General features: G+C 38.7%; 2 protein-coding genes across 2 annotated transcripts; one reads left to right on the forward strand and one right to left on the reverse strand.

Annotated features, from left to right (window-relative positions):
* Positions 1-1,651: 1,651 nt before the first annotated feature.
* Positions 1,652-6,014, reverse strand: aldoab (aldolase a, fructose-bisphosphate, b). Its single transcript, XM_067575542.1, has 7 exons — positions 5,856-6,014; positions 4,406-4,524; positions 3,728-3,994; positions 3,475-3,635; positions 2,589-2,847; positions 2,246-2,445; positions 1,652-2,091 (listed from the first exon to the last, which is right to left on the reverse strand). The coding sequence occupies exons 2-7, from the start codon at positions 4,515-4,517 to the stop codon at positions 1,999-2,001; spliced, it is 1,092 nt and encodes a 363-aa protein (XP_067431643.1). The 5' UTR covers positions 4,518-4,524; positions 5,856-6,014; the 3' UTR covers positions 1,652-1,998.
* Positions 6,015-7,987: 1,973 nt separating this feature from the next.
* LOC137171619 (integrin alpha-M-like) lies at positions 7,988-22,154 on the forward strand. The gene is made up of 30 exons (XM_067575650.1): positions 7,988-8,127; positions 11,587-11,689; positions 11,897-11,994; positions 12,444-12,514; positions 12,679-12,790; positions 13,129-13,253; positions 13,374-13,516; positions 14,318-14,468; positions 14,959-15,109; positions 15,400-15,473; positions 15,748-15,868; positions 16,540-16,676; positions 16,781-16,927; positions 17,015-17,236; positions 17,353-17,486; positions 17,761-17,903; positions 18,004-18,155; positions 18,288-18,413; positions 19,214-19,287; positions 19,556-19,697; positions 19,807-19,905; positions 19,994-20,073; positions 20,179-20,262; positions 20,366-20,435; positions 20,542-20,640; positions 20,766-20,846; positions 20,997-21,107; positions 21,208-21,303; positions 21,385-21,495; positions 21,739-22,154. The coding sequence occupies exons 1-30, from the start codon at positions 8,091-8,093 to the stop codon at positions 21,829-21,831; spliced, it is 3,387 nt and encodes a 1,128-aa protein (XP_067431751.1). The 5' UTR covers positions 7,988-8,090; the 3' UTR covers positions 21,832-22,154.
* Positions 22,155-22,926: the final 772 nt, after the last annotated feature.

Raw genomic sequence — 22,926 nt, forward strand, 5'->3', positions numbered from 1 at the left:
TGTGCTACTGCTATACAGATGACCTCAACTCAAAATGGAAAATTTGGTAGATTATTGCTTCAGTAAATGACAGATTGATAAAGGGATTATTAACATAATGTCTAGCATACCTACTAACAATATCCTAACTCAGTTAGCTTAGATGAACAGAACAATCAGTAATTCACTAGTAGAGAAATCTAGAAACATCAATTATTTACAGTTTAGTCAGTCCAGTGCTACATATAGCTTTTAGATATGAGGTAAACAGGAATTGTTGTCCAATACTGACTTTCTGGCATTCATGCATGATGTTTCAGAAGCAAAGTCAGCGAGAGCATATGTCCCTGGCCAAAGCTAGCTCCTCCATAGCACTAATTATGATGTGGTTACCACCCTGACTCAGCACTGTGTGACCAGTAGAGGGCAGCATAAGTCTACCAGTGTCTATATTCAAGGGGCTTTCTCACAGACTAATTGTTGCATCTTTAGACACAACAGCTGTATGCCTCCTTATGGTGAAATTTCCCATCCTGTGGAACACATTGCTGCTGAGAACAGCCAGCAGCACTTAAATATACATTATTTAATAAAAAATCATTAAATAAAATATAAGCATTCAGCACATGACACTGAATTAACTTAATACATGCATGGCTGTAACTGCATAAAAGAACACGTGCAATGGATGTGTGATGAATAAAACATAAGAGACCTGTTTATCCATATTTCGCCACAAATATTACGGTTTTATTATGTACATAACACTACTGGATTGACATCTGAGTAGTGCATTAAGTGGATTAATGCACAATGAATTTACGATTATTGAAATCCATTGTGCATGACAGCTGACCAAAGCTGTTTTCCATTCACAACTTTTTACAATGAACTAACGTTAACGTATATGTTAGCTACCTTTTAAGCCAACCGTAGATGAGTGTTTCATATTCTTCATTCTGGGTGGTGTATTGACAAGCAGACGTTAGCATGCAGTTACTTTAGCTAATGTTAGTTTTAGAGTGTTGGATAAAGTTTAACCTGTTAGGGACACTAGATGAAAAGTCAGGGGCCCATTAAAGCCATCATGATTCATCCTCTGGGGACATTGAATAAAAATACAAGGCAATAATCCACTCTACATGTCAAGTAATGCTATCTCAAAGTCAAAGATCATCTACCTGACATTGCTATCCCTAACCCCACTGCTAGCATGACTTAATATATGTTTTCTTTTAACATAACCCCATGTTTTCCAAAATAATTAATAGTATACTATTCTATGCTCAGTGAGGGGCACAGGGCAGCTGTTTTCATTTTTAATTTTTTCATCTCACTGTAACAAAAAGTCTAATTTTAAAGTTGAGAATCATCTATATACTTTATTTACTAAAGGAAAAAAGGAAGGAAAAGGAACTTATAACAACACATTTTGAGAAACAGCTAACTATAATTTAAGTTCCTCATAGTGTCTACGTTGTCCTTGTTCTTTAGTCAAGTAATATTGTTTTACTTTTAATGTATTCATGAGGGGAAAAAGTACCTCTGTTTTATACGTAAGTTTTTGTATTTTTCTTTTGCTGGTACTTCTCTCAGAGTATTATGTTTTCAGGCTAGAATGGCTGTGGCTTGTTACTGTTGCAATGACACAAAAAGGACATAAACCAACATGTTAGGGTAAATACTTTATTCCATGGTATCAGCATATATCATATACTGCATTTGGTGGAGTCAGACCAAGGAAAAAAAGTAAAAGTTGTCTAAAAACAGTGTGGGAAACAGGTGTTTAAAAATAAAAGGTAAGGGAATGGAGGCAGAACATTTTCAGTTTCATGTTGCTGTGGCAACAACCGAAAAGAAGACTTTTTTAATCTCCATCTCTCTCCTTCACTTTCTACCAAGATGCTGTTTAAGTGCTGATGTTCAATAGCAGTAAGACAGTTTCACAGGCATAACCTTTCCATACTGATGTAATAATATTGGGGAGGTGATGGAAAGGAAAATGGTGAGTCTCCATGCTTAATAAGCGTGGTTAGCCACGAACAGTGACTCTCCACCAGCAGCGCTGGCTCCAGAGGACACATATTTGCCCTCGCTGGCCTGGTGGTTGGCCTGTAAGAGGAAAAAAGGCCAGTATTATTGAATGCACAATTCAATACTGTACCACTTACTTTGAGACTAACAGTTACAGAAATCTCAGCTGCATTGCCATATATTAACACACTTTACTTTGTTATATTAACATTTTAATTACATTCACACGTACCAGAGCTCTCTTAATGAACTCTTCCTGGCATGCCTTTCCATTCTCCTTCTTGCCACCCCAGGCTTTGAGGGCAGAGGCCTGCAGGGCACGACCGTATGAGAAGGTCAGGGCCCAGGGCCTGTGCAGAGGGCACTGGTTCATGAGGTTCAGGTTGACGGAGGCCTCCTCCTCACTCTGGCCACCAGACAGGAAGGTGACACCTGCAAAGGAAGAGTGTAAGAGTTTAGCAATGCCCCACTTTAGGCATTTGAGTAAATGTCATACACAATGAAGAATTCAGCATTTTATAACGTTAGTGTACATGTCAACAAGAGAATATTATCATTATGTGCATCCAGCTCACCAGGGACTGCAGGGGGCACAGTGCGGCGCAGGGCAGTAACAGTTGCCATGGCAATCTCCTGGCCGGTGTACTTGTGTGAGCAGGAGTGTCCGGCGGTAACCATGTTGGGCTTGAGCAGGGTGCCCTCCAGGTAGACATGGTGGTCGGACAGGGCCTTGTAGACAGCAGCCAGCACCTTCTCAGTGATGTACTGGCAGCGCTTCAGGTCGTGGTCACCATCGGGGAGGATCTCAGGCTCAACAATGGGGACAATGCCATGCTGAGGAAGGCAAGGATTGTGTTAGCAACACAGGCAAGTTGATAAGAAGGAGGCTTAAAATAAGAATCACAGTGAGGACATACTGTATATATTACTTAATATGTCTTCATTGTTTCAGTGTTTTCTAAACTGTGTCCACATTTGAAAACAGACAAGAGGTTTCATGCTCCCTAATCAGCATTATTATCTACAGTATACTGAACTTTCTATGCAAAAATAACAGAAAAATAACTTTTCTTTCAATAGTGCAAAACATTAAAATGTGGTGGCTTGTTTTGAAAGTTCAAATGGTTTAAATAACTTATTATGACCCCTCAAAACCCATGCAGCAAGTGAGTGACATAATATATGCCACATGAAACAAAAAACACCATTGATGCTGCTTTTTTCATGATATACTAAGTGGATGTAATAGAAGGTGATATAGCTTTTGGGAATATCAACAAATCATTTGAAGTGTCTTTTGAACTGACATTTCTGTGTTTCACATTTGCAAAGCAAACAGATACATGGACTGTTAAAGCGACATTTTTTTCTACTCATAATTTACACAGGTCTGTGTTTGCCATGTAGTCCTTTAAAGTTACAAAACTATACACTACACTCATTTGGTCTGTTGGTTCTTACCATCTGGCAGATGCTGGCATAGCGGGCCAGGACATTGGCATTCTCCAGGATGGCCAGTTTTGAGGGAGTGTGGGAGGTGATCTTCAGCACACAGCGCCACTTGGCAAAGTCAGCACCATCCTTCTTGTACTGGGCGCAGCGCTCATACAGTCCATCGAGACCTGTGCAAAAAAGGGAAGGACACATTGGATAAGTTAGGTACAGGTAATCAAAAATGTTGCTCTCTTTGTGTCTAAATCTGCTCTTGTCTCACCCTGGGTTGTTGTCTCGCCGTTGGTTCCGGCCAGAGGGACAACACCTTTGTCAACCTTGATGCCCACCACCATGCCTCTCTCTTTGAGGTATGCGGGGAAGGTCTTGCCACTATCGGTCTTCTGGTACATGGTCTCGTGGAAGAGGATGACGCCACCAATGCATGGCTTGACGCGGTCATCAGCGGTGAAGAGGAGCTGGCGGTACAGCCTCCTGTTCTCCTCAGTGTTCTCAGCGTTGATGCTCTGGAAGCGCTTGGCCACGCTGCCTGCAGGTTGTGGAGACAGATAAGATAGATGAAATCTGGATCCAATTGTGGACTGACGTGGTGTGTTTGTGCGAGGATTTGCAGATGGTTTCAAAGTTTTAAGTCTGACCAACCTCTGCAATTAGGCTATGACATTAACAACACATATCAAGATAGTAATTTCTCATCAATATGATAACACTGTGCCTAAAGAAATTGTTCTGAGAAATGTACATTTTAGCCACTCATAGTCATAATCTAACTGTATTCATTATTTCACACAGATTTTGAATAAATCATCATTAGGACACTATATACTGACTCTGTTGATGTGTTTTTAGACTTTTAACCTGTTACAATCTGTTACACTTCCTTTTCAGATGAATGACCGAGTAATGATTTTTTCTACCTACAGAAAAATAATTAATTTACCGGTGGACTCATCTGCGGCGAGGATTCCCTTGCCGGGAGCCACAATCTTGTGAGCGATATCGCTGAGCTCCTTCTTCTGCTCAGGAGTGAGGAAGGGGAATGCGTGAGGCATCTTGACACTGTGTAGAAGGAGGAGGAAGACAAAGGATGAGATAAATAGGTAACATTTTCATAGGGAATACTCAGGGTCAAAATTATACAGAGGTGCAAGGGCAAAAGTTCAACAACATTCAGGTTGCAAAGTTTGACATTTGAGAATGTGGTCTTCTGAATACGTGAGAACCTGACTGATGGAAGTAGGACAGAACATTAGTTTGACTCTGTGGGAGAAGTGGTTAAACGAGATCCTGTTTGTATGGTTTGACTCTTTCCTGTCTGTCTGTATGTATGTCTGTCAGCCTAAAAAAAATCATATGAGCTGGTGTCCTGATAGTGTGACTGCAGTTGTTGCAGCTATAACTGTTGCAGCGACATAAGGCACTTTATGTGCTGGGGTTGCACATTATCCCCCAGGCACAATATGCAGTGGCATAGCGGATCCAGTGTCAGAGACCCTTCCACCCTCCTCTGCCCCACCCTGCATATATCTGACCCCCTTAAAAAATCATGACAAGCATGTGGTTGACCTATTCCATTTTCTAGCCTCTTATCCCCGACCCTTCCCTTCCTCTTCACAGCCCCCTTCCCTCCCCATTCCTCTTCCCTGCTCTTCTATTGCATTCCTCTTTCACCCTCCCCCCCACCCCATGTCCCCTGGCTGTGCCTCCCCTATCAACAGGCTGAACTAAATATACACAGTGTACTACTGTAAAGCAATGGGAGCACTATGGCTCAGTAAGAAGGCGTTATATAAAAGAGAATTGTGCAATTCACACCCTACTGTTCAGAAGTCATGTATTCTACAGCAATATTAATAACCAGCAAGCCTGGACCAATTTAGACACATGGTTTTAGTAAGAACAAACCACTGAGTCAACACCGCCTACTCAGAGACAGTGCAATGGAAACTTGCATTAGAAAAAAGAGGGTCAATGCAACCGCCAGTGATGCACTGATAGCAGATGAGCTAAAGTATTCAGTCATGGAAATAAGTGCGTTGTGTAAATACATAATGCAGAGGGAGAATTGTCATGCATAGCGTGGATGAGAAGTGCAAATAGTGAATAGTGAATGTAGTAGGGAAAATATTTTGTAATGTCTATTTTAGTGTATCAGAAGTAAATGAGAGGAAATGTGTCTTTGGGTGAAATGTTTCACTCATATGTGTCTCATGACACTCTAGCTGTCACAGTAACCACAACTTTGCTCGAGCTATGAGAATAGGTGAAGATTTTCACCTCTAGTGTGTGAGGAAAGCCATGCACCTCTTGCTATGAACAAAATATTCAAAAGGTAGCACAAAAGTCAACTGAAGTCATGTATTTGTCAATCGAGTTTTCAGTTCTTTTACCTTTGAGGTTAGGAGGAGTGCTGGGAGAAGAGAGAGGGATGGTAGAGATCCGGCCTTCGTCTGCGACACCCCTTCAGCCCGCTGGCCCTTGTATTTATCCTCCCATTGTGACCCCTCACATTTCAGCTGCCCAGCTATAAAAAGAACAGGACGCAACCAGAGACAGCTCGTGACATTCAGAGAGACTGGAGCTGGAGTAACGTGGTGGTGAGCAGCCAGTGAAAGGGCAAAGAGTGTTTCAGTGACTAGTAGAGAAAGCAACAGAGTGAGGGACAGAGAAGATGGGAGGTATAGGGAAAAGACAAGAAATATGAAGATGAGAGTGAAGTAGATGAGAATGAAGTATAGCACAAAATAGATAGATAGATAGATAGAAAGACAGATAGATAGATAGATAGATAGATAGATAGATAGATAGATAGATAGATAGAGAACATTTCCCAGAAATATTTGAATGAGGGAATTAGCTTCACTTTGACGTCAGCGTCCGCTATAAAATTATGCATATTCCATTCACATACTGGCACCCTGTAGATTCTAGTTTTAAGCATTTTTTCAGCTTTGTATTGTGACAAATAGAAGCATAGATCTTATAGATAGCATAGCATAGATAGCATAGATCTTAGATATTGAAGTGTCAGTTAATTTTGCTGAATTTGCTGTCTCAACAGTAAAGAGCATCTCAGCACCCAGAGGTCATTTGAAAACGTATCTAGAGGAAGATAACTCTGAAGTGCGGTGTATATAGTATGTACTAACAGCACGCACACACGCACACACTCTCACACAGGGGCTTGCAGAGCATGTGACAACACTGCTAACCTGCCCTTAGAAATCCAATCCAGACATCAACACAGTGTGCTGATCCTTGACCTTTTGATGACCTTTCTCAATCCTCTTTGCTTGGCATTAAAGGGTCAACTGGCAAGCTTTGCAAAGGTTGCACAAGCACACTGTCAAGTTGCACAACGCCTTATATATCAGTTTAATTTTCTTACTCAGATTGCTCACCAGAAAACAGAAGACACACCGTGTGAAAGGATGTGAAATTTTGCACCATACATGGTCAGAGCATTGGGTTTTTAGGGTTGAGGTAATTCACTGGTATGCAGTAGCAGCAAAAGAGGCTCACTTCCTTAAGTGGCCTCAGTGAGACAATGTGCATAGTTGTGATAAGAAGAAGAAGAAAAAAACTTTTTTCCAGATGAAGTTGTGATGAAACTAATTAATGAAGAAGAATGAGATTCTGATATAGCAGACTTTTATTTGTTTCCTTAGATAGGTGAAATACCTGTGGCACCGTAACACAAAACTTTAGAGTCATTGTACATATAGTAGGTACCTCCAAAAAACATCTATAATGTTTTTAAATGTCAAAAATACAAATAAACAGCCAACAATAGAGACAAAGTTATTTATCAGATATTGAATCCAATTATGATCCACCAACTCATGCTGTCTGCCTCTATATGGCACACTACGCCGATGCACGCAGATGGGATGAGAGCACAGAGGAAGTCCAGCAGGAAAGGAGAAATGGACCTTTTTTAGATTTTTTCCTTCATGAGAAGGATTGTCTAAACAGTGCCTTTGAAGGTGTTTATCTGCCCATGGTGAAGTTGGACCACATAGTAAAACTTGGTGTGTTTGTAATATGAAATTTAAACTTCCTCTCTCCTTGGCTGATGTCAGAAGGAAATCAAAGACATCAACAGCACTGTTGGAGAAGGGAACCATAAAAATATCTCAAGAAAAACGTGCCATTTGCGTTGGCATTTTCCATCACTTTAAAGTGATGAGAACTTGTTCAAGTCTGAAAACACTTTCGTGGTCTGAATAAAACCTCCTCACACTGGTATCTGACATCCTCTTGTTTTTTCTCAGTGACAAATGTAGTGCAATGCCTGCCAACAAGAGCTGTGGTTTGTGGTAAAGTTTTTTTTTGCTATTTATCATTTTAATCATTATTCATCAGACTTACATCAGAATGAGCATCAGTACCCAAAACATCATTCTGGATTTAATCTAGTTTGTGTATAATATATATATATGTATGTATGTATATGTGTATATACAATGTGCTCACATACAACAGAAAGTGTTTGTCGACATTGTAACCCCTCCTACCCCCAAAGTTTTGGTTACCTTGGCTTTGAACACCTTATTGTTTCTGCATTTTACTTTCGACATCTCCCTCCAAGTCATACTTTTAGTGGTTTTCATGGGAGTAACACAATGGACTGGAAAATATCTACAACATTATTCTTCTCAGGTGAGACAAAATGTGTGTGTGTGTGCAGGGGGGGGGGGGGGGGGGGGGGGGGGGACTGCACAGATTTGTCTTTGTCTCAATCTACAAAATACAACTTTACTTAACTTTTAGGTCTCAGGGTTCAGGAGCTCAGACAAAGTGCTTCATATGGCGTTAATTACACCTAAAACTTATACTAGTTCCTTTTCCCCCCACACACATTTCTTATCAAATCCATTCTTTTCTTATATATACCTACTCATCCTGTGCAGGCTTGCAAGGCGGACTGAAGGTGGTGTTTTTCAGAGGGCTGACACATAAAGACAGACACCCTAAATTATTATGTTTGAATTCAAATTGAATTGTTAATACTGCAACAGACATTACTCAGCTCTCGAACGTTAACATGATAGCATTTGCTGAATGTATACAACTTGTGAAACATATCAGACACCAACGCAACACATCCTACTTATCTATCTCACTCATCAGAAGGAAGCTGATGCCAATTTTCAACAGTTTTTATAGTACACTGTATCTAATGTGACAAGTTGCCATGTAGGAGGGCAGTAACAAACTTCCTGCAAACCCCTTGGTGATATATATAATACATATATATGCTATATATATATTACAATATGATCAAGGCTTGTAAAAACACAACAGAATTGGATGACATGAACTAAATGATAGGTAACTATGAACAGGTAACAGGTTAACACTAACAAATAAAATCTACAATATAGTATTTTCTGTAATTGTCTTCCTGAATCCATAAAGGCCACAGTAGAAAAAGCAGAACTTGAGGGTGATGATAAAATTATTATTATTTTTTTATGCATTTACTGGGTTTTTTTGTTTTATTTTTGAAAGACTGTAACATTAAAAGTATGACATGATGTCATTTTAGAACATTTTGAAATTTAATGGCTACCAAAATTAATTCATATGCATCTGCAAGTGTCTGCCTGAGGTTCAACAGATCCATTAAAGGAAGTTAACCATTTTAAAGCTGTTGGCCATGAGTATATATTTTGTCAGATGGTCAAAGAGTTTATACAACTTTGACCAAAGAGTTTATACAACTTTGACCATCTTAGAAAAAAAGGTGAAAAGAAAGACCTTATTTTTGCAACATTTATAAAAATATATCACTCAATGACAGGATAACCCTTGATAAGGCAAATATAGATGCTGTGTGAAGTAGTGCACTGTGTCTTTATATTCAAGTCTTAGTATTTATCATGTATAGTAATTGAGTCACTATGTTTAGAATTTAACTAGACTAGGTCAAAACCTAGTATATGGCTGGTGTATGGGTGTGCAAAATTGTGGCCAGTTTGTTACAGGGATAATCAGTGGTAGTGTCTGTAATGTGAATTCCTGGATATTATATATTCATCTGGAGGCTGTGGTGGAAATTATAAATGACATTTTTGGCAGCATTGGGTTCAAATGGTATTTTAATGCTGTTGTTCATCGTTTGTGGTGCGAAAACGTCAGAGAAATAAAACGTGTGCGTCCTGGTATTAGTTCAATTAATTCAATTATAAAATCTAAAAAAGCACTGCTGGGCGTCTCTCCTGCCAGCTACGCAGCTCCACCGTCAGCAAGAGAGTCGATCACACTGGCGGTAGAGGAGGAGACGCTGTTATGTGTCTGTTATGACTGACACATACAGCAGAAGTTCAGCCGACTTTTCTGTATTTCATGCCGCAGCTAGGGGCTCAGAGCAGGAAGCAGTCGCTCTGCGTCACGCTGCAGAAATGTCATTATTCCAGTAAAACACAGACGGAGGAGGGGAAGGGGCGGGAGCAGGGCGGCCGGTTGGGGGAGGGGGGCATATAAACTGAAAGACACATGGTGTACATTTTGATTTATGGTATAAAGCTGCCATGTATTGTATTATGGAAGATAAACTGCCATCCAGACATACAGAGCTGATACAGATAATTATATGTATTGTATGTTTAAAACTGTGGAAAACAATTTTGTACTGTGATACAACAAACTGTAATCGAAAGCATCACAGTAATTAAACAGATACTTGCTGACCTCAGGAGGAGGAGGAGTCTGGATAAATCTCAGCGCTTCCCCTGGATCATTTTGGATTTATGAACTGACAGCACTGAACTCTATGCACCTTATGGATGTTTTGCACTTTGGCACTGGTTGCACTTTGTGTACTCTATATGTAATTGTTACTTATTCTGAATTTAATACAGATCTTTTAAAAATGTAATACTACTCCTGTGCGTGGGCGTGAGTGGAACAAGTAGGTCTATCTACAGACTGGCAGTATCTTACACAACACACCCACTTTACTACATGACACACCCACTTGGTTAGGTTTAGGCATGAAGAGTGAGATGTTTAGGGTTAGGCCATGTTTGCACCTGGCATTAACATGTGTCTTGGGTGATCTGATCACAAGTGGACAGCTCTAAGCACAGGTGTGAACTCACCCAAGACGCATTGAGGATGCACTGAGATCTGATGGCTTAGAGATCAGGGGGGCATGTCATGTAGTGAAGTGGGTGTGTTGTGTAGGTCAGCAAGACTGCAGATAAACCATCGATGTAATATAAGAGCTGGACACCGGACTAAAAATGGCATCCATTCAGTCCTATAGGAACTGCTCGGCTGGTGCATATGCCAAAAAAAGTTTCTAGCTTCTGGGTTTGCTTCTGTGTTGTGTGGCTCACTGAATATGTGCAGAAGTGTTTCCCCCACTGACCCTGCCCACGAGTTCCCGCTCGGCCCATAGACTTTACATTGTGATGATGTCACAAATCATTTAAATTGCTTTTCTTGCCATGAGGAAAGTTCATAATAGAAAGAGTCATAATTGACCTTCTTTGCAGTTTAAGGTGTCCTGTGAACAGTTTTACAGACATCTCTTTTACAAAGGTGGTCTATTGGGAAAATGCTTCTTGGGCCGCAGAGGGATTTTTCACTGCACTACTGCAAGTGGCCACAGGGAAAAATTGGCTGAGACAAGGAGACTGAGCAGCGGTGCCTATCCAGCTCTTTTTGTACATCCATGAGATAGACCCCTCTTCAGTGGAAGCTATAAATTACCTCTAATGATGTAATAGAAAGCTGTTGCGCCGATTCATTTTGAAAAAGCAACAGCCAATGGGGAAACTCCAACACTAGGCCGGTTGACCAATGGTGCAACTCCATCACTCACTCAGTCACTCACTCACTGCATGTGTAGGGCTGTTCAAGCCCTACTGTTGCAGTCCATCCAAAAATTTCTGACTTTTGCACCCTCTAGTGGTAGTAAAAAAACAACTCACACACTACACCTCATATACTGTATAGACTGAAAGTAACACAGACTGTACAGATTTTCACAAGGACTGGCTCCTCTACCTACAAATAAAAACTTGAGATTAATTTGAAAAATACTATAACTGTACACATGGTGGCTTTAAATCAGATAAATTGTGTGGTTCTTCCTTCTTTATTCCTCAGTGTTACAAGCTGCACTTTGTTTCAATGTCGATCCTGTGGCTTGGAAGTCCTTGAGTCACTCTGCTGCAGGTTTTGGATACCAGGTGGTGCAAAGACAATCAGAGTAAGTAGTGTGGTGGAGCATGGGTCTACAGTAACCATATCTGCTGCTTCACATCTGCTATGATAGGGTTTTTTCCAGCTCGCATTGCTGTCATATGTTAGTTTCACAGTAATGAGGTCATAAGCATGCAGCATTTCTTAATAGATAAAATGTGGGATTTATTGAGCTACACTGTACTCACCTGATTTTTGGGTTTTATTTCCTCAGTTTGCTGGTCAGTGCCCCCCTTGCACAAAATTCATCAAGTCAGAGAGGGAAAATATTTAATTGCTCCACCGAATCCTGCAGGGAAGTATCAGTACGAGGTGAGCAACTACTCATTTCAAAATGCTTTATTGATTCTTTAGCTTTTGTCATCTGATAGATATTGTTTCAGGGGATTTATAAGACAGATACCGAGGCATCTTTCTTTATCCTTACTGGCTTACTTGCCAACTGATTGAATGAAAAGTTATTCTACTTGTTCCCATAACAGTTCCTTTTGTTTTTGTTTAGGACTCAATAATTGACAAAATGACATGTTGAGATGGAGATTATATTCCATTTTGTTGGAAAATGGTTATATAAGCATAAAATATGCATAGTTGTGAGACACTGCTGTACAGTCTTGACTGGGTAATGTTGTAATAGTTATCAGATCAGATAGGGAAAGAGAAATATTTTACTAGTGGTGGCTGTGGTTTGGTCACTGAGAATGTAGTTGTGTTGTATCTTGATAATTTTAACATAACTGATGGCTGATGTTTTTATGCAGTGCCAGAATTTGCAGTCAACATGTCCCTTGGTTTGACAATGACAAGTGATCCCACCACACAAAACACTCTGGTAAGTTGGTAAAGTGCAAAGATTTACATGTCATTGATAATAAAAATGCAGAGGTTTGTATCTCTACCAGTAAATCCATTTTTTTCCCCAGCTTGAACATGTATTGTTTAAGAAACAGCAAAATAATCATCTGTCAATCAGGACTTGGTCTTATCTCTTTTCAGGCATGTGGTCCAACCATCCCAAAGGACTGCAAAAGTATCACACTGTATAGTGGTGTATGCTTGCAGTTATCCAGTTATGATCATGTTGAACACCCTATGAATTCTTCTGAAGGTACACAGGTTGAGTTTTTTTTACAGTCTCAAAGGTAGTGATAAAAAAGGTCTGGTGATATTTGAGCACCACTGCACACACTTATCACTTCATACACACAACCCAACATGCATATTGGTAGAAATCTGAGCATTGGATTATTTGTATTATACTGCAACACGTTGCTAAGTGGCTTTTCTGGAGTGATCAGCACAACAGTATGCCTGAGCACTGGAGCAAGCAGACAGATGATATAGCAATGTGTAATGTTCACAACAGAATGACATAAATGTTTTAAATCACTGTGCTTAAGAGGAAACTGTATATAATTATTCAGATGTATTTCTCCTTTTTGACAGAATGTCGAACCCAAGAGATTGCATTTCTGTTGGATGGCTCAGGCAGCGTAGATGCAGAGGATTTTGATAGAATGACGACTTTTGTGAAAAATCTGGTTGGATCATTTCAGGGACAGGATACAAAGGTAGGATTGTACTCAAAATATACCTCAGCCCTCCATGTAACTTGTGTGATTATTTGACTGTTGAATACATATCTCCATTTATATCCATACATATTTCCATTTTTTCTTCTTTTTTTCCAGTTTGCCATTGCCCAGTTCTCCACAAATTCCACCATCCATTACTACTTTGACACTTTTGATACTAATATCTCGGAATCTCAAATTGATGGAATAAGACAGTTAATTGGAGAGACTTACACAGCTAAAGCCATCGAACACGTTGTGTAAGTGCCTTCATGATGCTAATGTGTGACACCATCCTCAGAAGTTAACAATGTGTTTTTCTTTGATTTTAGAGTTTTCCTATCGTGTTATGATATGTTGTTCATATTGATTTTCAACAGTCATGCCAAGTTTGATACAAATCAGCAGCATTACATCTAAACTGGCAAACTTTCAAAACTTTTTCAAAGCATTTCTATAAATAAATACTTCAAAATCTACTGTTACCAATTATACCAATTATAACACAACATATAATAGAGAAATTTTAAATCAGCTCAACACATTATACAGAAAAATAATCATTTAGAAGTACAGTACTTACAGTACTTAAAGTACATCTCACACCACTCACTATTATATTTATTGGTTAATCTGGGAAATATTAAATTGGGGTTTGGACACCTGAGGGATTCTTCTGCCTGCACACTGTTGAGAGGCAACAAGACAGCAATTAAATGGCACAACTAGTGGTATTAAGCCATGAGAGTTTTGGTTTTATTTGTCTGGGATCTGATATTTCTGCCTCAATGGAGAGTGTATGGGATTTTATTTTCTGTGCTCACAGCACTAAAAAGTTAAAAATTCACCAGCAACATGTTTTCAGAAACAATGTCCATGTTACTCAGAAATCTCAGAGAGACATCTCAAAGCTTGTATGAATAAAACCAAAACTATTTGCATGACTTGATGCTACTGAGGTAAGTGACAAGTGATTTCTTAACCTATAAAGGCATTTAATTTTCTTTCATTAAAAATGTACCACAAGAACATGTATTAAAAGTGGATTTTTCTTTTGACAGCAACAATGTCTTCTCGGCAAGCAGAGGCTCCAGGTCAGATGTGAAGAAGATTTTAATAGTCATTACAGATGGAGCATCTAATGACTGGGATGATTTGCCAAATGCAGTAAATTCAGCTGAAAAGAAAAAGATTGTTCGATTTGCTATTGGGGTAAGTTGCATTTATACTGTGTTGTGTTAACATGTTAAAAAGTTAAAGCACATCTGACTAACACATCACATACAGCTCAGGTGACAGCAGCTACCTATACTCTGTTTTCTGTGGGATTTAAGAATGAAATGTCACAAAATGTTATTTGTCCACATTAAAGGCACAATCTTTCTTTTTTTGATCATATAAATTAAAATTGTACTCTCGACCATAATTGAGGAGTTTCAGGTATAGCTGGAAAATTGCCTTTTGTGTTTCTGAAAATAGTTTATACTTTCTACACTCCAAAATTTACAGGCATTATCGATAAACAAACCTTTAACAGCACTGAAAAAACAAATGACTTAATGCTGCATGCTTGCATACTAAAGACATGATGATCAGTTTGAGAGTCAGTAATATAAATGGAGCCAATATTTTACTTTTGTGCATACAAATTGATTTTGTTGTACAGTACAACACCTCAAACATGTTTTCTCAACATCCCTAGGTGGGGGGTGCATTCACAAATTACAGAGCAAAACAGGAACTGGACACCATTGCCTCTAAACCCTCAGCAAACCACGTGTTTCAAGTATCAAACTTTAGCACTCTTGAAAAAATACGGCAGAATTTGCAGGACAAAATCTTCTCTATCGAAGGTACATATGTAACCTTATCATGACAGCTTTACATCTTTTTTGTGTTTTATTGTGATATTACTGTAAAAGTTATAGTTCCAAAGTAAACAATTATTATGTCATTTATTAGGAAGTGCCATTTTAAACTGAACTGCCAGTCATTAGAAGTGACATGGGCAATATTAGAAAATATAGACTTACTGTTTTAATAAAAAAATACATAAATATCTTGGCAAATACTTTTAATTACAACTCAGAGCTATAATCAAATTTCAAATCTGTATACTAACTCATTTATGTTGCTGTTACAGGATCTCAAACTGGTGGAGAGTCACTGAAAATGGAAATGGCTCAAGTGGGATTCAGTGCAGCTTATGTGCCTGGGGTAATTAAAAACACCGGACAGTCACTGGACAGTATAGTCTTAGAAACACAGACACACACAGATACACACACACACACACACACACACACACACACACACACACACACACACACACACACACACACACACACACACGTCTGTGTGTCACTCCTTGTGGCTGAAAAGCATATAGCTATAAAAGGTCCAGATGATGAATGTATGATGCATTTAGCCTTTTCCTTGGCTGATGTTTTGTGCCAAACACATTTTCTATACATTTCTGTCTAAATTGCAGGGGATTCAGATGGGTATTGTTGGTGCCAACCAGTGGAAGGGAGGTTACCAGAAATATACAAGCACAGGCCAGAAGTGGATCTCCTATGAGCCTTCAAATATGGAACCTGACAGTTATCTGGGTAAGAATATTATAGTATATGCAATGGTGTATTTACACTGCTGTACTATAATCCTTCCTCCCATCTTTTGAAAACACAAGAGTTTGGAAAAGGGACAGGAAAAAAGCAAATGAGGAATAAGGAGTGAAAACTTTACAGCAACATATTTGATATCACATATAATGCCAAAAAGGACATTTTTTTATTTTTGATTTTTTTTGCAAAAGAAGATCCCACACTTTAATGTCTTCAAAATAAAGAAAATACATCAATCACCAAGTGATTCCATCAAAGGGGAAATCAAGAACCAAATACCACACCCAGTACTGATCATGTTGATGGATCTTATATGATTCAAAGTTGTGCAGATGCCAGTAAGATATCAACAAATCCTGAAGATGCAGCTTGTATAGATATTGTGATGGTTTTTAAAATGTGTTCAGGGAAGACCAAAGTGAAGGCTCCTCATGGTCTCCAGATTTAAATGCACACAAGAAAAGCAAAGAATATTCTGAACTAGAAGCATCCTGCAAGGAAAAGTGTGTAGGGGGTGACCCAAAGCAAGTTTTTAAATGTTAAATCAAACAAAGAACAAATAATGCTTATTTGTAATTAATAGCTTGCTGAAATGTGTAATTTTAAAGATTGTTCCTAGCCTTTGGATACTAATAAGCTTGACTCTTTAATTCTAGGTTACTCCATGGCAGTCGCCAAAACGTCAGGTGGCACACTGACAATTGTAGGTGCTCCAAGATATCAACACAGAGGAGTTGTGATTTCAGTTTTTGAAGACAGTTATAACCAAACAATTGATCCCGTTGCTTGGCAGGTGTGTGTTCATGATTAAGACAATATAAAGAATTAATTTTTTTAATCTTAAATTAAAGGTTGTTGTTTTTTCACTTTACTAATTGTTTTTTGTTGCTTACACAGTTTCGGATTGGTGAATATTTTGGTGCAGTGGTTTGCGCCATGGATGTGGATCGTGACACGTACACTGACCTAGTCCTCATATCTGCCCCTATGTACATGGACAGTGATAGAGAGGGACGAGTTTATGTTTGCAGCTTATCAAATGAGGTAAATGACCAGATTATCCAGAATCTATTGGATTTTTTCAATGAGAATTCAAACATCGACTCTCATCCTTTTTTCTATTTCCACTAGAGAGTTGAGTGTCGCTTCGATAATCCATTAGTGCTGAGAGGGGATGCATCTGACCAAGGAAGGTTTGGGTCTTCTCTCGCTGTATTGCCTGACCTTAACAGTGATGGTCTCAATGATTTGGCAGTTGGAGCACCTTTGGAGAATGGTGGTCAAGGTAGCATCTACATCTTTCACGGCGAAATAGGAGGAGGAGGAGGAAGAATTCATCCTACTTACTCACAGGTGAGAGAGAGCAAAGATGCAACAAGAGGATTTAAATGATACATATGGCTTCTTGTTTAATATACAATTTAGACAAAATTTATTTTTTATTGATTAAAATGTTTTCATTTACATAGAGAATCGCTTCCTCTGAAGTCCAGCCAGGACTGAAATTCTTTGGCATGTCGATCAGTCAGTCGTCTTTTGACCTTAGTAACGACAGTCTGCCTGATTTAGCAGTGGGTTCAAAGGGAACCGTTGTCTTACTCAGGTAAGATGCTCCTGTCACACATTATTACTCTCAAGTGTAATTCTACCATTTGTGTTCATTTGTGTCAACGTAATCATACAACCATAAGGTTTATAACCATGAAGTCTCCACCTTTCACAATAACACAATTTTAAGTCTCTTGTTACTAATTTAGGACAGAACTGTTCACCAATAGCGGATTGTATCAGGCAGCTAAAATAAGATATACTGGTTGTCATTTTGGTATACTGCTTTACAATTTTCATATGTATTTTCCTACTCTGTCCATATCCAGATCAAAGCCTATAGTAATGGTAGATGCTGCGGTGACGTTCAACCCAAACAAAATCCAAATTCAAAACTCAGACTGCTCAAAACCACTGAACAACACAGCTACAATCTGCTTTACCATGACCAGACGCTCTACAGTAGATAAAGGTCACTGATTCTCTTCGCTGTTTCTAAACCACAGACCCACTGTCCATCCATTTAGATATGTGTGTACATGAGTAACCTTTAAATGAAACTCTAATTCCAGCTACAGCAACGATTAATTATACTTTAAAGCTGGATGCCACACGTAAGGTCCCAAACAACCGAGCTTACATCAGGGAGAAACAACGAGAGGAGACCGGATCAATAACTCTTGGCTTAGAGAAACGATGCTTCGGTGTCAACTTCCACATTAAGGTGAGTTGTTTAAAACCTAATAACATCAGGAAAACCCACTACAATGCACACAGCTTCAATGTGAAAAACATAATTTTTGATATAACCAACCTTCACTACCTTGATATTCATAATAGTACCGTCCTCTCACAGGCCTGTCCAGAAAATGCTCTGAATCAACTTAACAATGAGCTCCGATTCACCTTTGATGGTTTGCCTTCTGACAAAAAACTCAGCCCCAGTCTGACCCAACAGGCTCAGACAACAACCTTTCATCCTGTAAGTAATCTTTAAAGACACCCTCGTTTATCGGTCGGTTTTATTCATACTGAAGGTGTTTTCAAACCTATATTCATTTGCTCTGGTCCAAATCAGTGGATGAGTTGGTAAACTTGGTGTGCTTTCCCGTTGGTTGGATTTCCAACTAAAAAGCATCACTACAAGCCACGAGAGAACGTTCACTCCTCTCATTGCTTACATGTGTCTGGGGTGGGAGCAAGAACATAAACACAGAAGAAACTCCTGAAGAATGTTTGGCAACATCATCATGTTCCCACCAAAAACAAACCACTCCAGAGTTTGTTTGGGACTGGACCAAGACCATATCCTCAAAGGGTCTCGGTATGGTTATTTTGGTCCACACCTGAGTATGATTACTGTGCTCAGATCTGCCCAGAAGAATCACATCAAGGGAGAAAATTTACCAGTTCGATTCATACTATTCACATGTGGTCTTCACTGACTGTCAGAATTTTAACTGAAGTGAAGATTGAACAATAAAGGTCAGGGTTTGTGAAGTTAAGAAAAACAACTTGACTTTCTGATTCATGTTTGTCACATGTTGACAATACTTTTTGTGATTAATTACATGGTTGCCACGTCATGACAGATATCACCACATACTTGAGCATTAGCTGCTATGTGGAGAGCTCTCCAGTACTATGAAATGCTCAGGAATCGTCCGTCAAGCTTTCTGAATAATGTTCAGTTGTAATTCTGATTGTTTGTCATGTCTGTCTTGGCCGTTTGCTCTTACACTTTCTGAACATACATGGTTTACTTCATACTGTCTTCCACAGTTACAGTTTGAAATCAACTGCGGCAATGACAACAACTGTACAGATAACCTGAAAGTGGATTTCAACTTCACCAGGCGAGTCTGAGTTTCAAATGTGAAGCCTGACTTAGGTGTGTGGATCTACTGTTTTATCTGTGGATTTACTATTGGTGGGCAGGTGACATGTTTAACTTTTCTCTTTGCACTCCCAAATTGGTCAGCATGCTCTTTTAATTCTACTCTTTCAGCAGAGCGGTATGTGTGTTACTCTTTTTCTATGTGATGGACTAAAGTTACATGCACCTGTACTCTCCCGTGTTTTTTTTTCCGCCCTTCACTTTTCCATGTTCTCCTAATCTATCAGTTCCTCAGAGGTTAAAGTAGGCATTGATGAATTGCTGGAGGTCACTGTGTCAGTGGAAAACAGGGAGGAAAACTCCTACAACAGCCATGTCATTCTCACGTACCCACCTGGGCTCTCCTACAGGAAGGTTACAGGTCTACAGGTGAGGATCAAGTCTGTTTCAATTCAACTCTGCTCAGCTGCTCTCTGAGGTTATGCAGTGATTGTGGATTATGTTTGCTTTTGTTTAATTAATTTATTTTTTAATAAAGGGAAGAATTGAGTGCAAATCCTTGGACAGTGGAGCTGGCTTATCTCAGGGAAAGACAGACTGCACTATTGACAAGCCTATTTTCAAGAGCAACGCTAAGGTTTGTAGTGTGTACAGAAGCATCTCATCTCACTGCAGCTGAGCCGAGAGAGGAGACAATCTGATCTCTCTCATTCTTTTCATTTTAGGCGCTCTTCATTGTGTCCTATGGGATCGAAAGCAACAGTCAACTTGACAGGAAGTTATTCATCACTGCAAATGCCACCAGGTACTGTTGTGTTCATCTTCCAGCCTATAAGCACATCACTGTACATGTGTGTATGTGACAATTATTATTATTATTCATGTGTACAATTAATTTCACCTCTCTTAGTGGGAACGAGCACTCCAAGTCAAGTGAACTTTACAAAATGAAAGGGATTGATGTGAAGTACAGCATTTTTATGACAATTGAAAGGTTTGTGTTCTATGTGATTTAATAAGTTTAAAAATATTTTAAAATAATTTAAAGTGACATTGTAAAGCTCAATGTCTTTGAAACATTCAATGTTTCTGTTCAGTTCCCTCAGCTACAGCAATTTCACTCACGGCAAGAGTAATTTGCAGAAACCAGTCCAACAATCAATTAAGGTAAAAAATCTTATCCTAACATAATATCCTTTTTAAAAAGGTTAATTAACTTTTTTCAGACTTGACTTTAATGCTCAGTTAGTCTTTTTCTTTTCTCCCCTCTTAGGTTATAAATGACATCAGAGCACTGAATTTCACTGTAGTGATCAGGGTGCCAGTAAAGCTTGGTGATAAAGACATCTGGGTGGATTCGAGCAGTTTGCAGGTAATATGTGGGAACTCATTGTTACTGAAACCCCAGAAGTCTCAAATGTAGCTGTTTTTATGCACCTAAAGCCTTGTGGATGAATTTGTTCTCTGTTAAACTGACATGAATCAGCTCTATTTCAGATTCCAGACTGCCAAAGAGACAAAGATGAAAAACCCACTGTCACAAATTTTGTTGCTCAGATACAAAAAGATAAGTCAGTGGTAAGTATCAGAGGCTCTACCATCTGTACATGGTGGAATTTAATCTAATCATATATAGATTTAGAAATGTATGGTATTTTAGTGCATTACACAACATGAGTTTTCCCTGTTTCCAGCAATAAATTTAGGCCTCCTTTTAATCACCCACAGGACTGCTCTGTAGCCAGTTGCAGAGTGTTCAAGTGCAATCGATTCACGGGAACTCTGGAGAGTAAAAAGTACACAATCTCTGCCAACCTTAGTTCTGAATGGATAAAGCAGGTAACTAATGTGTGTGTATTAAAAATAATAATGTTGTAATGAAAATGAACAACCCTAAAGATTAAATTAAATGTCTGACTCCCTTGTTTTTCTTACACAGATTGGACTTGATTCTGCCAAATTCCTTTTGACCAGCACGGCCAGTCTGGAGTACGACAGAAACCAGTACATCAACAACAATCCTACCATTCACAAGGTACACATTGGATTTGTTTATTTGTGTTTGAAAAGAGCTTGCATGGAGATCTGATCCAAAATCTGTCACTGCACATCTCAGATTGTGGCAGAGGTAGAAGTGTATCCTGAACCAGACTTCACCAAAGAGATTGTTGGAGGATCTCTGGGAGGGTTGGCTCTGCTGGCTTTACTCACTGCTGGCCTGTACAAGGTGAGATACTTTACATGCACTATATCAGTTTATTACACAGCATCATGGAGGCAATACAACAATTTGAGGTCTGGTATTGGGCACCCTTTATCACAAAATACACCCAGTTACAAAACTTGAATGTGGCATATTTATATTTTCATTATTCTCTCATTTGGTTTGGTTCTTTTTATGTTTTTATTGTGCATCTCTAATTCAGGATTGCAGTGTTTTTATATAACTTCCTTTGTTTTGTACTCTCAGGCTGGATTTTTCAAGAGTAAATACAAAGGGATGATTAATAAGGGGGAAACAGCTGATCTGAGGGATGAGGGAGGCGAACCCACACCAGAATAACAAACATAAAGTTAGTTGATGTCCCACAGACAAGCTGATATAAGCCAGAAAACACCAAAACTGTCCCAACATCTACACTGGCTTTGTTATCTTGGATTAGTTCATCTGTACCATAAATTGTTGTGCGTTTTTGTCCTAAATAGAAAATATATAAATATGCTGCCATTATCATGAATACACATTTGAATAGAAAATATATTTGTGTGAAAATTTTCATTTCATTATCCTTAAAAAGAGCTTGTGATCCATACATAGAGCGGCAAGAGTTTTAGAACTTCAAAACTGATTTTGTAAGCCACATTTTGAACTGAATAGCTTACTGTTGGTCTATAATTAAATATTTGCAAACCATGTGTTAATTTGTACATTTTATTTTAAGTGAAAAATTATTCAATACAGTATAATCCTTTGGAGTCTGGGTGTCATCACATGATGTACTGTAAAACTACTGAAATACACAGTGGAACGTTAAGAGTGAGCACCTTACTTGCTTGAGATATATTTTATGTATTTTGATGTATATAGATGTATTTGATATGACTTTCACTGACAATGTGAGATGCCTTGTTTTTAATTACATTTTAAAATGTGCAACGTTGTGTTCTGAATGCATGTAAAAAGATATATTTGATGCTTCATCAATTTTTATTTCATATGTGATTAAAATCACAGTTTTTTTTTGAAAATTGACCTTATACAAAGCTGATCATGACAATTTTACGTAGGAAGAAAACAAAGGTATAAATGAGTATTGAGCATAAATAACATAAAGGTTGTCCTTCATTTAAGCGGATTCAGTGGAACATTTTGGAAATGACATTGTCTTTTAAAATAATTCATCATATTACAGAAAAATATCTTTTATTGTTAAAAAATAAAAAACATCTTTGGCTTTATGATGCAACATTTTCTTCAACATTTTTCTTCTATTTGACCTGCGTTACTGTATGTGCATTTACAGAATTTAAGTGAGTCTTATGAGGAGTGTTTAAAGTGGTCAATCAACTTGACTTTTAAGTGCAATAATGAATTGCTTCAAGCATCCCTTTGACAACAGACCTAATAGCTTGACAACAGGAACATAGAGGTAATGGG

This window comes from Thunnus thynnus, chromosome 20 (genome assembly GCF_963924715.1).
Source record: "Thunnus thynnus chromosome 20, fThuThy2.1, whole genome shotgun sequence".
NCBI lineage: Eukaryota > Metazoa > Chordata > Actinopteri > Scombriformes > Scombridae > Thunnus > Thunnus thynnus.

What these genes read in the sequence shown, in the direction of transcription:
- LOC137171619 (XM_067575650.1), top strand. Translation starts at nt 8,091, where the DNA reads ATGGACTGGAAAATATCTACAACATTATTCTTCTCAG. An exon ending in GGAACCTGACAGTTATCTGG is followed by an intron (nt 15,869 to 16,539) that starts GTAAGAATATTA and finishes CTTTAATTCTAG; the next exon opens with GTTACTCCATGGCAGTCGCC. An exon ending in GGAACCGTTGTCTTACTCAG is followed by an intron (nt 17,487 to 17,760) that starts GTAAGATGCTCC and finishes GTCCATATCCAG; the next exon opens with ATCAAAGCCTATAGTAATGG.
- aldoab (XM_067575542.1), bottom strand. Translation starts at nt 4,517, where the DNA reads ATGCCTCACGCATTCCCCTTCCTCACTCCTGAGCAGAAGAAGGAGCTC. An exon ending in CGCCGCAGATGAGTCCACCG is followed by an intron (nt 3,995 to 4,405) that starts GTAAATTAATTA and finishes CACAACCTGCAG; the next exon opens with GCAGCGTGGCCAAGCGCTTC. An exon ending in TGTGCCCCCTGCAGTCCCTG is followed by an intron (nt 2,446 to 2,588) that starts GTGAGCTGGATG and finishes CTTCCTTTGCAG; the next exon opens with GTGTCACCTTCCTGTCTGGT.